At 38.9% G+C, this 14,899-nt stretch overlaps 1 protein-coding gene across 3 annotated transcripts in view; it reads left to right on the top strand.

The window, feature by feature from the left end:
- The first annotated feature begins 35 nt into the window (after positions 1-35).
- The window catches only part of LOC115209858 (conserved oligomeric Golgi complex subunit 7), a 45,937-nt gene continuing 31,073 nt past the window's right edge, over positions 36-14,899 (top strand). For all 3 annotated transcript variants that reach the window (XR_004998164.1, XR_004998165.1, XM_029778430.2), the window contains exons 1-6: positions 36-224; positions 3,824-3,916; positions 6,961-7,005; positions 10,676-10,731; positions 12,853-12,937; positions 13,925-14,014. Coding sequence is in view for 1 of the 3 variants with exons in the window: in XM_029778430.2 (XP_029634290.1) it covers positions 222-224; positions 3,824-3,916; positions 6,961-7,005; positions 10,676-10,731; positions 12,853-12,937; positions 13,925-14,014 (372 nt within the window). In the remaining 2 variants the exon portion in view is untranslated. The remainder of the gene's footprint in view (positions 225-3,823; positions 3,917-6,960; positions 7,006-10,675; positions 10,732-12,852; positions 12,938-13,924; positions 14,015-14,899) is intronic.

Raw genomic sequence — 14,899 nt, forward strand, 5'->3', positions numbered from 1 at the left:
ATCAATGTTCCCCATTCCACGTTTTATATACATCAGTGAATCACGTGATTAGACATGGCTCGTCGTTTGTTTTGACGTGTCGGAATCGTTGGCCGAAGAGGAAATAATTACATTTATTAAAATTTAAGGTGTCTTATATATTGTAATTCTATACTATTTAGTGTGTCTTGCATTGCAATGTATTAAAGTAGCTGACAAAGATATTTATTTCAACCTCCAACATGGTAAATAACTTTAATTTCTTTTACAATTTCTCACCTTCACGACAGAAACGAAATATCACATTCATGTTGTCCTCAAGTATTGATGTCATCGTTGTTGTTTAATCCCTAATTAAGTAGACCTATTGTCAAAGACGTTCCAGCCATGGCTATTCCATCGTGGTCGTTTTAAGACAGTGGAGTCTCATTTGCGGTTATTGTTGTAAGCTGTAGGTTAACCCTGACTAATTAAATTTTACAATCAAAGGCGTTCCTGCCATGACTATTCCATCGTGGTCGTTTTAAGACAGTGCAAAGGCGTTCCTGCCATGACTATTCCATCGTGGTCGTTTTAAGACAGTGCAAAGGCGTTCCTGCCATGACTATTCCATTGTGGTAGTTTTAAGACAGTGCAAAGGCGTTCCTGCCATGACTATTCCATCGTGGTCGTTTTAAGACAGTGGAGTCTCATTTGCGGTTATTGTTGTAAGCTGTAGGTCGGCCTTGACTAATTAAATTTTACAATCAAAGGCGTTCCTGCCATAACCACCCTGTTATTGTATATCGGGAACGGCAGTGAACAGTGTCTTTCTTCTAGCAACATTAATGCTATTTTAGAGACTATGGCTGCTATTTTTAGCATGTAGCTATTCTTTTTTCACAAAAGGTCATCCCAAAACAGAATAGCCGTGCCATATAAATACTTTTAAGGTACTACTAGCGAACAGTGTGCGCATCTGCGCTAGCTAGTCGTAAGTAGTCGATCCTACAACGACTTTTTAACCCTAAACCTAACCCTAATTTTTTTACCCTAACCCTAGTTTGTTTATAAAAAATAATTTATTTACTTACTCTTTTACTTGTTTCAGTCATTTGACTGCGGCCATGCTGGAGCACCGCCTTTAATCGAGCAACTCGACCCCGAGACTTATTCTTTTGTAAGCCCAGTACTTATTCTATCGGACCCTTTTGCCGAACCGCTAAGTAACGGGGACATAAACACACTAGCATCGGTTGTCAAGCAATGCTAGGGGGACAAACACAGACACACAAACACACACATGCATATATATATATATATATATATATATATATATACGATGGGCTTCTTTCAGTTTCCATCTACCAAATCCACTCACAAGGCTTTGGTCGGCCCGAGGCTATAGCAGAAGACACTTGCCCAAGATGCCACGCAGTGGGACTGAACCCGGAACCATGTGGTTGGTAAGCAAGCTACTTACCACACAGCCACTCCTGCGCAGTTTAAAAAATTGTAGGATCGACTACTTATAACTAGCTAGCGAGTGCGTGCACCGGACCACTGTTCGCTTGTAGTACCTACTTTTAATAGAACACTTGATAGTGAGAAATAGTTTAACTGTTTTCCGTAAACGTCACTTCACACACATTTGTTGTCATCTTACATACAAACTTATTCCAAAATCTTTACACTGATTGTAGTTCCATAAGATTTTAGTACTCGTAGGTTTCAAAGGTCCTCAAATTTTTATTGTCTACGAGCATGACTGTTTAAGAAGTTTATTTCAAAAACAAATGGTTTCAAGTTCAGCATCTTCTATAGACCCGAGTTGACCAAAGCTGTGTGAATGAATTTCGTCGACAGAAACTAAAAGAAGCCCGTTTATGTGTGTGTTTCCTTGACTTGACATTACGCGCTGGTTGTAAACAAACATCACCGTCAAACTAGTGGTATCGTTAGTTTGCAGTCTTTCTTGGTAGCATGCCCCGCTGCTGTACTGTTCTTGTTTGAAGAATTGGATCTGGGACCCCCTTCGGTCACAACACTGACCATGGGATTGCACCTAGAAAGTTACCCTCCTAGTAACAAGTCTGGGCAAGGTGGTTTATGGAAGACCAGCAGTCGCCCATGCATACCGGCCTCCCCTCTCCACGCCACCAGTGGTATCCAAGGGAAAGGCAGCAGCCGATACAGCTTGGCACCAGTGACGTCGCAACTCATTTCTACAGCTGAGTGAACTGGGGCATTGTGAAATAAAGTGTCTTGCTCAAGAACACAAAACGCAGCCCGGTCCGGGATTCGAGCTCACAACCTCACGATCGTAAGATCGACGCTCTAACCACTGAGCCATGTGCCTTCACACAATTAGGGAAAAAATATTACCATGTTTGTAAGCAGTTGAGAGTTGGCAACAGGAAGAGCATCCATCCATTTAAAAATTTATCTTAGTCATTTCGTCTGGCTAATGCAGACATGGAAATGTGGATGCTAATTCAATGATGATGATAATGAGTCGCTATTTTTATTTTGTTTGATATACACTGCAATCCTATCTTACTCTCTGCTACTGACATGTGTGGTTGCTTGCCCCTTTTCACAATATTAGTCAGCGGTCCAAAACTTTTGTTAATTTATCACCTTGGTAGACAGAAACTGAAAGAAGCCTGTCATATATATGTATATATATATATATGTATGTGTGTATGTTTGTGTGTCTGTGTTTGTCCCTCTAGCATTGCTTGACAACCAATGCTGGTGTGTTTACGTCCCCGTCACTTAGCGGTTCGGCAAAAGAGACCGATAGAATAAGTACTGGGCTTACAAAGAATAAGTCCCGGGGTGGATTTGCTCGACTAAAGGCGGTGCTCCAGCATGGCCGCAGTCAAATGACTGAAACAAGTAAAAGAGTAAAGAGTATCAATACCATTTTTGATGAGCTCTCCGTATGGCTTCAAGAGCTGACCACCTTGCTGAAATGAGGACACTAATAAAGCTATATCTCAAGCTGAGTATTTGCTTTTAAACTCAGTTATATGATAAACAAATTATAGCTTCCATTTTTCTTTTTTTTTTTTTTTTTTTCAAAGTCTAATCTAATATGTTGACAAACTCTACTGAAACTGAGACAATATCGAAAGTTGCTAGTTTCAATGAAGAAGGGTCAACATTAAATTCAATTTAGTTTCTCAGCTTTTTACTAACATTAATGTATTAGAAACAAAATGTGAATGCATATAAGGAAAAAGAAAAATACTCATTTATATGCATCTGATATCTGCATTCCTCTACCTGTTATTTGTTTCGTATCATCTAATATAGTCTGGAGGAAAGGAACTGTACCTATGGCCTTCACAAGCTCTTCAAGACCAGATTATAATGATAAAAATGAGAAAGATAAGATGAGTATGGCTGGAATGTAATTTGATTGTAGGTCTGCTCAGTGATGGATAACCTGAAGTTAAACAACATAGCTTTAAAAAAAAGATTATTTTTAATACCAACCCACCTAAGACTGTCCTTCATTCTATGATACAAAAATTGTCCACTTCAAAGTGTTTCTATATAAATCATGTTACATTTCATAAAACTGTATAATAATAAAGTTACTTATTTTGTTAAATCCTTCACAATTTTTGATAATTTTCAAAAGAAACTGAAGTATATTTTTAGAAATACAATTACAAAATAGATGAATGTGTTTTCTGTTTAATGTGATGTTAAGCTTTGAAAAAGAAAGCCTCTTGGAAAAATATATCTGAAAATTATTATCCAAAGTATGCTTGCTGTATAGTGTTAACATCACATCAGGAATTTGAAATGATACCTGCTAAATTCTTATGTAAATATTCCTTTTTTTTTTCAGGATTATTCAAAATTTTTAGATGAGAATTTTGATGTGAAGGAATGGGTGAATGGAGCCTTCAGGTCCCATAAAGACACTACAGTCAGTAAAGATGTAAGTGGATTGATGTTAATAAAACTAACACAAACTTTAAAACAACTAAATCATAGTTTTAACTTAAAATTTATAATGATTTTAAATTATGGAGAATTTTAGGTTCTTTGTATTCAACTTTCAGTATCTCATTGTGTTCATGACAAAAACATTTAAGTCTGCAGAACTTCAGCTCCATATATGAACTACATAAAATATCATGGATCTTTTCAGTTTGAACGGCAGTTTTTAACATAATTTCTAGGTAACTAAAAAATTTTAAACTTCGTATACTGGTAGAATGTGTTTATAAAACATCTTTTTCTCTTGGCTTTATTGAGAAAATTCTATAGTTTGTAAGATATTTGTTGTTTTTTTTCTTCAATTTCTGCAATTTCAACCAATCAATGACCGTCTGTTGCGGTGAAAACATTCTGTGCCGTATGAATATGTCCCTCGTTCAAGAAATAGATTGGGTTTATTTACATTTGTGAAGAAAAAAGATACCCTTACCCCCACTCCTAACCCTAACCCCAAAACAGATTGAAATGCAATAGATCGATACTAGGGTCATAATTATGGGTGACAATTTCATATGATACTGCTAGAAAAAACTGCCGTTCAAACCGAAAAGATCCAATATCATTTGTCCCCACTATGGTGGTTACCTGTATGTGAAAGGCTTCATGTAATATTGACTGTTGCACAAAAACCTTCATTTGGGTGTAACATTTCCTGTTTGTTTAAGAAGTTGGCTGTGAGCTCATGTGGTTCCATGTACCATCCAATGATATGACACATTAGGCAAATGTCTTCTACATTAACTTCAGGTCATTCCCAAATTTTGGGTGATAACTGAATTGACAGTAACTGTATCTATTCTTTGGTGATAGACTTCATCTGTCACCCTGTTTATCATACTCTATTGAGTTCACTCTGTTGCAAGCAATCATTCTAGGTCCCTAGTCTGAGAACTTGCTCCCTACCAAGCTTTGTGATTCTACAAAATGATCTTTAACTGCTGCTCTTCCTATTTTGATTAATCTTTATTACCAGCATGGAATCAACTTGGATTTAATGACAGTACTAGCTTGATGGTTGGTGATGGATTCTTGTTGAAATACTAGAGCTGATTCCCATTGTACTCACCAAATTCTCAGAAGTGCTTGAACTCTGGTGCATCAGCTGATGAAGCAATCATTAATTAAGTAGTGCTCCCACTACTCTGAATGTTGAGCTGTACCTAACCACAGTACATGTTTAAAGCGGAGGCGCAATGGCCCAGTGGTTAGGGCAGCGGACTCGCGGTCATAGGTTCGCGGTTTTGATTCCCAGACCAGGCGTTGTGAGTGTTTATTGAGCGAAAACACCTAAAGCTCCACGAGGCTCCGGCAGGGGGTGGTGGTGATCCCTGCTGTACTCTTTCACCACAACTTTCTCTCACTCTTACTTCCTGTTTCTGTTGTACCTGTATTTCATAGGGCCGGCCTTGTCACTCTCTGTGTCACGCTGAATCTCCTCGAGAACTACGTTAAGGGTACACGTGTCTGTGGAGTGCTCAGCAACTTACACGTTAATTTCACGAGCAGGCTGTTCCGTTGATCGGATCAACCGGAACCCTCGTCGTCGTAACCGACGGAGTGCTTCCATCCACATGTTTAAAACTGAATTAGCAGGACCATAGTTAAATGCCTTGGCCATGAGCACAGTTCAGTGCTGGTGACTGGAAATGACTTCTTAACCTTTTGACTCACACCTTGTTGACTGTGATTCTACAAGAAATATGTATTACTTATAAGCAGAGGCAAGTGTGTGACACTTGTGGAGACCTGTTGAGGCAAGTGTGTGACCCTTGTGAAGACCTGTTGAGGCAAGTGAAAATCAAACCAAATCAAAATAGATGAATATCAATGGAATTTGTATCTTTGTGGTTCCAGTACCGGTGGCACACAAGAAAACCATCCGAACGTGGCCGTCGACTGGCCTCCGTGCTGTGGGCACAACAAACACCATCTGATCGTGGCCGTTCGCCAGCCTCACCTGGCACCTGTGTCGGTGGCACATAAAAACACCACCACCATCCAAAGACCCGGCGACGTAGTCAGTCCACCTGTGCTTACCTTCCCTCTTATGACACTTGTGAAGACCTGTTGAGGCAGAGGCAAGTGTGTGACACTTTGTGAAGACCTGTTGAGGCAGAGGCAAGTGTGTGACACTTGTGGAGACCTGTTGAGGCAAGTGTGTGACACGCGTGACACTTGTGAAGACCTGTTGAGGCAAGTGAAATCAAACCAATCAAAATAGATGAACATCAATGGAATTTGTATCTTTGTGGTTCCAGTACCGGTGGCACACAAGAAAACCATCCGATCGTGGCCGTTCGCCAGCCACATCTGGCACCTGTGTCGGTGGCACATAAAGACACCATCCGAAGACCCGGCGACGTAGACAGTCCACCTATGCATACCTTCCTTCTTGTGACACTTGTGAAGACCTGTTGAGGCAAGTGAAAATCAAATCAAATCAAATCAAATCAAATCAAAACAAATCAAAATAGATGAACATAAATGGAATTTGTATCTTTGTGGTACCAGTGCCGGTGGCACACAAGAAAATCATCCGAACGTGGCCGTAGCCAGTACCGCATAGACTGGCCTCCGTGCTTTGGGGACGTAACAAACACCATCCGATCGTGGCCGTCCGCCAGCCTCATCTGGCACCTGTGTCGGTGGCACATAAAAACACCATCCGAGCGTGGCCGTCTGCCAGCCTCGTCTGGCACCTGTGTCGGTGGCACATAAAAAACCATCCGAGCGTGGCCGTTCGCCAGCCTCGTCTGGCACCTGTGTCGGTGGCACATAAAATCACCCACTACACTCTCGGAGTGTTGGCGTTAGGAAGGGCATCCAGCTGTAGAAACACTGCCAGATCTGACTGGCCTGGTGCAGCCTTCGGGCTCCCCAGACCCCAGTTGAACCGTCCAACCCATGCTAGCATGGAAAACGGACGCTAAATGATGATGATGATGATGATGATGACGATAATTTTTACTTTTCTCTTTGCAGCAATATGCCACAAATTTAGTGATGAAATTACAGATGTTTATACAAGTAAGCTCTCCTTAATATTATTGTAGTTATAAATTTCCCATTGTGACATGTGGAAATGTTTATCTGTTAGAGGAATTAATAAGAGATGGGAAGTTTTCAATTAACCATTGAACTGTGAAACAGAGGTGGACCTTTTTTGTCATGTTCATAATTACAATTATTGCTATCATCATCATAGTTGTCATTTTTGGATCTTTTCCTTTTGAACGGCAGACAATTTCTAGTTAACTAAATACTTTAAAACTTTGTATACTGGTAGAATGTGTCAAAATAAAACATTTTTTCTCTTGGCTTTCTTGAGAAAATTGTAATTTGTTTATTTAACGTAGTTTAATTTTTTGAATTTTAACCAATCAATGGTCTCTATTGAGCTAAAATCATTTGCTGCGTCTAAAACTGAGACAACATCCTGTCACTAACCCTAAACCTCCCCCCAATCCTAAATTTTTTTTTTCTTAATTGTTAAATTAATTTAATTGTTACTCGTGTAAAAAAAACTAAAGCAATGGAAAATAATTTAAACAATTAACAAGCAAAATAATTCTATAATTTTATACACACACTTTCCGTACGTATACGGAAAGTGTGTGTATAAAATTATAGAATTATTTTGCTTGTTAATTGTTTAAATTATTTTCCATTGCTTTAGTTTTTTTTACACGAGTAACAATTAAATTAATTTAACAATTAAGAAAAAAAAAATTTAGGATTGGGGGGAGGTTTAGGGTTAGTGACAGGATGTTGTCTCAGTTTTAGACGCAGCAAATGATTTTAGCTCAATGGAGGTAATCGATTGGTTAAAATTGCCGAAATGCTCGGATTTTCAGATGAAATATCTTACAAACTATAGAATTTTCTCAATAAAACCAAGAGAAAATGATGTTTTATAAACACATTCTACCAGTATACGAAGTTTAAAACTTTTTAGATACCTAGAAATTATGTTACAAACTGCCGTTCAAAAGGAAAAGATCCTCATTTTTATGCCCAATTTTTCCATGTTGGCATGGGTTACACAATTGCTTGAGATAGTATCCTGTAGTCAGATACCTCTCATGATGCCAACCCAATTACTATACATTACCTTAAAGGGTAATTTATAGTAATTGAAATGTAATAGTTCCAAGCACTTATCATCTGCTTGATTTCTTCTGAATCAGTGAATAAATTTCCAGTATAAATGCTAGTATTCATCATATAGACCTTTGAAAAATGAGAAGTAAAATCAGCCCCCGTGGCATTTGAATTTCAACAAAGGCAGGTTTTCGTTTCAAAACTCGGTTGTTTTTACCAGTTTTTATGTCTTTTGTAATGTCCATGACAGTCAGACAAAGGATAAGAACCAAAGATGTTACATTCTCCGTTCTCATAATACCAATTGTGATTATCAAACCCTGTGTAGTCTCCTATGAGCTAAATGTTACAAAGACTATTAATCACTATTATAGATTTGGCTCTAACTTAAAGCCCATGGCGTATGATAGTGAAATACTCTCAAATGAAAGCATCTTTTTTTTTACTTTTACTTTTACTTGTTTCAGTCATTTGACTGCTGCCATGCTGGAGCACCACCTTTAGTCGAGCAAATGGACCCCGGGACTTATTCTTTGTAAGCCCAGTACTTATTCTATCGGTCTGTTTTGCTGAACCGCTAAGTGACGGGTACGTAAACACACCAGCATCGGTTGTCAAGCAATGCTAGGGGGACAAACACAGATACACAAACACATACACACACACATATATATATATATATACATATATACGACAGGCTTCTTTCAGTTTCCGTCTCCCAAATCCACTCACAAGGCCTTGGTCGGCCCGGGGCTACAGCAGAAGACACTTGCCCAAGATGCCACGCTCATCATCATCATCATCATCATTTAACGTCCGTTTTCCGCGCTAGCACGGGTTGGACGGTTTCGACCGGGGTCTGGGGAGCTCGGGACTGCCCCAGGCTCCAGTCTAGTCTGGCAGTGTTTCTACAGCTGGATGCCCTTCCTAACGCCAACCACTCCGCGAGTGTAGTGGGTGTTTTTTACGTGCCACCTGCACAGGTGCCAGAGGGGTCTGGCATCGGCCACGTTCGGATGGTGCTTTTTATGTGGGGGGGGGGGAGAAATATAGGGGAGCACCAGTGGGGAGGGGTGGTTCAGAGAAATGATGACAGGTTCTAGGCAAGTAGAACGTAGGATATCAGAGAGGGGTAATGCATGGTCAAATAGCGTATTGAAGAGGGGGGTTCGAAGAGTAGACACCTATAATGGTGGTGGGAGAAGCGACATCCGGTATAGATGGAGCAAAAATATAGAGATATCCGTATTGGTGGTGGGGGTGGGCAAGGGCGGGTGCACCGGGAATATGACGGGCTGGCTTAAAAATGCTCTTAGCAAAGAAGAGGGGGGATGGCAGACAACGTAAAAGAGGGAGAGAGAGAAGGGAAATAGTGGAACCCCGCGAAAATGGGCCGCCATTGAAAAAACCCCTGTATGGAGAAATAATATGCAATACAAGGCGAAGCTGAAAATAATAATAATAATAATAATAATAATAAAATAATAATAATAATAATAATAAGCAAATTTTCGACCGAGGATCAAAGGGACAATACTAATCATGAAATTTAATTTCCCCAAGGAAATTAAACTCTGTGAATTCTCCTATAAACTTTATTGCTGACATACACTGTCACCAGCTTACTCATTACAGATTTTATATTTTTGGGTAAAGAACACCAGTCTTTTGTAAAAGTAATTACATTTGATTGAATCAACTTTGATATATATTGCACTATGAGAACCTACACAGTTGCTTGATTTATTAAAAATTAAAAAAAACAGCCAAATCTCTCTCGGTTTCAATGCTACCATCTTAAAAAAGGAGACATTCAAGAATGGGATGGTCATAACTGGAATGCTTTTAATCAAAGGTCTATTGAATCTGAGCTTATCTGGGGTTAAATAAGTACATATTTTGTTTCCCCTCTTCTCATCTTCTTGGTGTCTTAGTCTCCTATTATAATTCCAGTCACCTCTTTGATATATTATAAGAATGTATGTCTTATAGGAATATAGATGAACCCCAGTACTTAACTGGTATTTTCTTTTATTGACCCCCCCAAAAAATGGAAGTTGATCTCAGTGGAATTTGAACATAAAGAACTGTAACTAAATATCACAAGGTATTTTGTCAAAGGCGGCGAGCTGGCAGAATCGTTAGCACGCCGGGCAAAATGCTTAGCGGTATTTCATCTGCCGTTATGTTCTGAGTTCAAATTCCGCCGAGGTCGACTTTGTCTTTCATCCTTTCAGGGTTGATAAATTAAGTACCAGTTACGCACTGGGGTCGATGTAATCGACTTAATCCGTCTGTCTGTCCTGGTTTCTCCTCTCTGTGTTTAACCCCTTGTGGGTAGTAAAGAACTAGGTATTTTGTCCAATACTCTACCAATTCTGTCAATCTAAGTTAGAATCAATTTCAGTCATATTTGAACTCAGTGGAGAAAGAGGGATGGAAATAAATGCAGTAAGTGATTTAGCTTGTTGCTTTATATATTCCTCCATCTAGTCATTCATTCAACATCATTCACATTATTTATCCTCTATCCTCTTCAGAAACCTTTCCTCTTTCAATGATCCTGTTTAATGTAATTCTGTTAATCTCATTTCAGGAAGTCAATAATGTTATAGAAGACTCCAGCCAGCAAGCCTTACAGAATTTACCCAGGTCTCTCTCTCTCTCTCTCTCTCTCTCTCTCTGTCACACACACACACACACCTGCTAGAAATTGCTGCCAGATTTTACTTAAATAACACACTACTGTTAATGTATGGTTTAAGAGAGATTTTGCTACTATTTCTAGCAAGTCAAGTCAGTCGCATAGTGCCTGCTATATAGACTTGACTTCACAGTCAAATGGTTCTCTACAGGAAGAGCATCATGCTATGAGAAACAGTTCCTCCAAAACTGGGTTAATCACTAAATCGGTGATAGTGTGAGTAAAATGGATTAATCTCTGATGGTGAGAACTACAAGGTAGTGTCTATAATTTGCAGCAAAGGAAACATTACAAGAAGCTTAATTCAAAAAGTACTTGTTTCATCCTGTGCCACTATGCATTCACATAAGATATACACTGACATATGTACTTATATCTATGATGGGTTTTGGTACAATTTCTGTCTCCCAAATTGTTCAATTTGAGTCTATGCTATGAATCAATAGGATTGAATCTGGGTCAAGGATTACCAGAATCAGGAAAGCTTCTCTGGGCTTCTTGACAGGTTATTGATCTTTGTGAAATGGAAATCTCATTCCTAAGATGCTATTTGTTTCCAGCTCTCTGTGTAAACATGTCTGTTGTTTGGTAGACTGGGACATTATTGGCTTGTTTGGTAACAGATGGGGGTTGGTGTTAGGTAAGGCATTTGCCCCTACATATCTGATTCATGCAAGAATGGAAAAGTAAATGTTAAAATGAGGATTATGATGTTAGTCTGTCAGAGAAAACACCTTGTATTTAGTTGGTTGTAAAGGAATCTTGCTTACTCTTTTACTCTTTTACTTGTTTCAGTCATTTGACTGCGGCCATGCTGGAGCACCGCCTTTAGTTGAGCAAATCAACCCCGGGACTTATTCTTTGTAAGCCCAGTAGTTATTCTATTGGTCTCTTTTGCCAAACCACCTAAGTGACGGGGACGTAAACACACCAGCATCGGTTGTTAAGCAATGCTAGGGAGACACACACAAACATACATATATATATATATACGACGGGCTTCTTTCAGTTTCCGTCTACCAAATCCACTCACGGCCCGGGGCTATAGCAGAAGACACTTGCCCAGGATGCCACGCAGTGGGACTGAACCCGGAACCATGTGGTTGGTTAGCAAGCTACTTACCACACAGCCACTCCTACTACTATGTAGTAATTTTGTTTTACATTTTTTGACCAAGCAAGCCATGTCATAATTAAAGAGATTAATATATTAACTATTCAAAGTTAGCCTAAAAAGTGGTGATTGGATGGATACTTGCTTGGATATTTACTCAATTTTGATGCCAATTCTCACACTTAACATTATTCTAAAACATGGAGCAATAGAAAACTTTACAGCATTTAGGTCTATATTTAAGAGATGAGGAATTAGGTACATTATTTAAATTATTTACATTGTTTACATTTGACGGATATTTGTCCTCATCTTGTTCGTTGATAACACGTTTCGGCTGATATACCCTCCAGCCTTCTTCGGGTGTCTTGGGGAAATTTCAAACCTGGGTTCTCATTCCTAAGGTATTTTTCAATGTTATTATTATTATTATTATTATTATTATTATTGTTAATGTGCAGGTCACTACTTGGAATCGAACTCGGAATCTTGGGGTTAGTAGCCCGTGCAATAAACCACTACCCCATATGCCCATGGGCATATGGCATAGTGGTTAAGAGCATGGGCTACTAACCCCAAAATTCTGGGTTCGATTCCAAGTAGTGACCTGAACACTAACAATAATAATAATAATAACATTGAAAAATACCTTAGGAATGAGAACCCAGGTTCAAAATTTCCCCCAGGACACCTGCAGAAGGCTGGAGGGTATATCAGCCGACACGTTGCGTTAACAACAAATAAGATGAGGACAAATATACGTCAAATGTAAATAATGTTTACAGCATTTAGTTTTATCCTTTTATGTTTTGAGTTCAAATCAGCCTTTTTTTTTATCCTTGATTTTTAATTCTTAGAGGTTAGAAAATAGTTTAAGTTATCTGAACTTGTCTTCCATTGCCACTGTTAGTGATCCTTAAACTAATACTTTTTTTTTTTTTTACATTCCAATAAGGGTAATGAGAGAAATAGAAGCTGTTCGTCAAGAAGCAGCACTTCTTCAAGATCAAATGAGACTAGTCAAACAAGATATTCAAAAGGTAAATACATACCCCCACTCTCTCTAGCCACTAACATTCTTTATTTTCTCTCCTTGTTTCTTTCTGTCCTCCTTTCTGAGGAAGAGCGTTGGCTCGAAATGTTAAAGACTTTTTCACTTGCCGAGCGTTAAACTAATGCATCTGTTTGTTGTCTACACCACCTGTCTTTATCCTTTGTTTTTTTTTGTGAATTTTCCCTATATATATATATCTTGCAAACAACTTGCACATGCAAGTGCTACCAGTCAAAAACTCCGGAAGCCAGCAAGTGTATGGGGTCATCAGGAGAGAATGCACACCGTTTCGGGGCCTACCTCTCGACGGCATCAATGCGCACCCCCCCCCCCCCTCACTGATATGAACCCCCGATTGCTAGATCTGCTGGTTATCAAATAAAGCTCAATATCCTTCTAGCCATCACTCATCTTCTCTTTTTAACCAAATCCAGTGGCTAGCCTTCTCCACTGTAGATTGGATATCGGTAATGGTGGTATTGACTTTACGATGAGTTAAGCCTAGCGATAAATATCTATATATATATATATATTTGTGATAAAAGCTGTATTGGTATCGGATATCTCACAGATAGCTGAATCAGAACACATAGCAGCTGCTAATGTTTGTTGCATAAACTTACTTTGTGTGACCACCACCTTCCAATCTTGTATTATATTGTGGATGTATCCCCACCTGCTGTGAATTATGCTTTGTGAATTCACCACTTGCTAATTTATTATCTCGTGCACCTTCCCACCTGCTAATCTACCATTATGTATTGTGTCAACACCTCCCACTTGCTAATTATTGTGACCAGACTAACAAACAGTAACATTTGCTAAACAAGTGGTATATTTTCTCAGATACATCACTTGGTTATAAGTGAGATATTTTATAGAATCAGTATTAGTAGGTATGAAAGAGAGAAGCTGAAATTTTGTATTGTATAGCACTTGTGAAATGTGTTCTTACTTTGCGTTTATATTTTAGGTTGAACAGGACACCTCTCAGTCCATGCAGACCCTCTTGAAACTTGATGGCATAAAATCTCGGATGAAAGCAACTTCTGATGCTCTCAAGGTAAAATGGATTTTACTAAAATCACAGAAAATCACATTCTGAGATTACTGTTTATGTTTGGAGTTAACTTTGATTTGTAAGTGTTTGAGTGTGTATGTGTATATATATATATATATATACACACACACATGTGTGTGTGTGTATAATATATATGTATATATATAAAATACAAAATGGGACAAGAACGCAAAACATCCAGACAGTTAGGTGATACAAGAAAGGGACAACAAAACATCCAGATAGACGATACAAAGAAAACAAGGACGTTGGAGTTTTCTTTCCTCAGTTGAGTTCCAGATTATATTTGCAATTTCAGCTGGTTATACTCGAGATTGCTCCAATCTGGCCAGCCCCAAGGAAAAACTAAGCTAAAAGCATTAGATTCCTTGAAGAAAATCAGCGAATGTATACGAAAACAAGGACGGAAAAAAATGGTGAAAGTTACAGAAATACAAATACCAGGACATAACAACAGGTGTCTTTCGACTAAGGACGAATTAAATTAAGCTGGTGTGTGTGGAAGTAAAGCCTCATGGCAGGGATGCAAGATTTCACAGGCACAGGGAAGAATATAGATGTTGCACGGACAATGGCTGAACCATGAAAGAAAGGTCAGGCTTGGCTGAACACCAGTCATGTGGGGAGAAAAGAGAGAAGTAGAAGCAGAGGGACAGAAGAAATAAGAAGGGGCAAGAAAAAATGACAGGGACACAGTGAGGTGAAAAGAGGAGGGAAAGTGAGCATGAAGAGAAGGCAATGAAATGTGAGAGACTGGGAATGAATGAAGTAAGCATGAAAGGGCTGATAGAAGGAAAGAATAAGAGAATAGAGTCGTACAAGATTTTGATAAATATATACTTAGATATAAGAGACCAAAGTGTACGT

Source organism: Octopus sinensis, linkage group LG3, assembly GCF_006345805.1.
Source record: "Octopus sinensis linkage group LG3, ASM634580v1, whole genome shotgun sequence".
Taxonomy (NCBI): domain Eukaryota; kingdom Metazoa; phylum Mollusca; class Cephalopoda; order Octopoda; family Octopodidae; genus Octopus; species Octopus sinensis.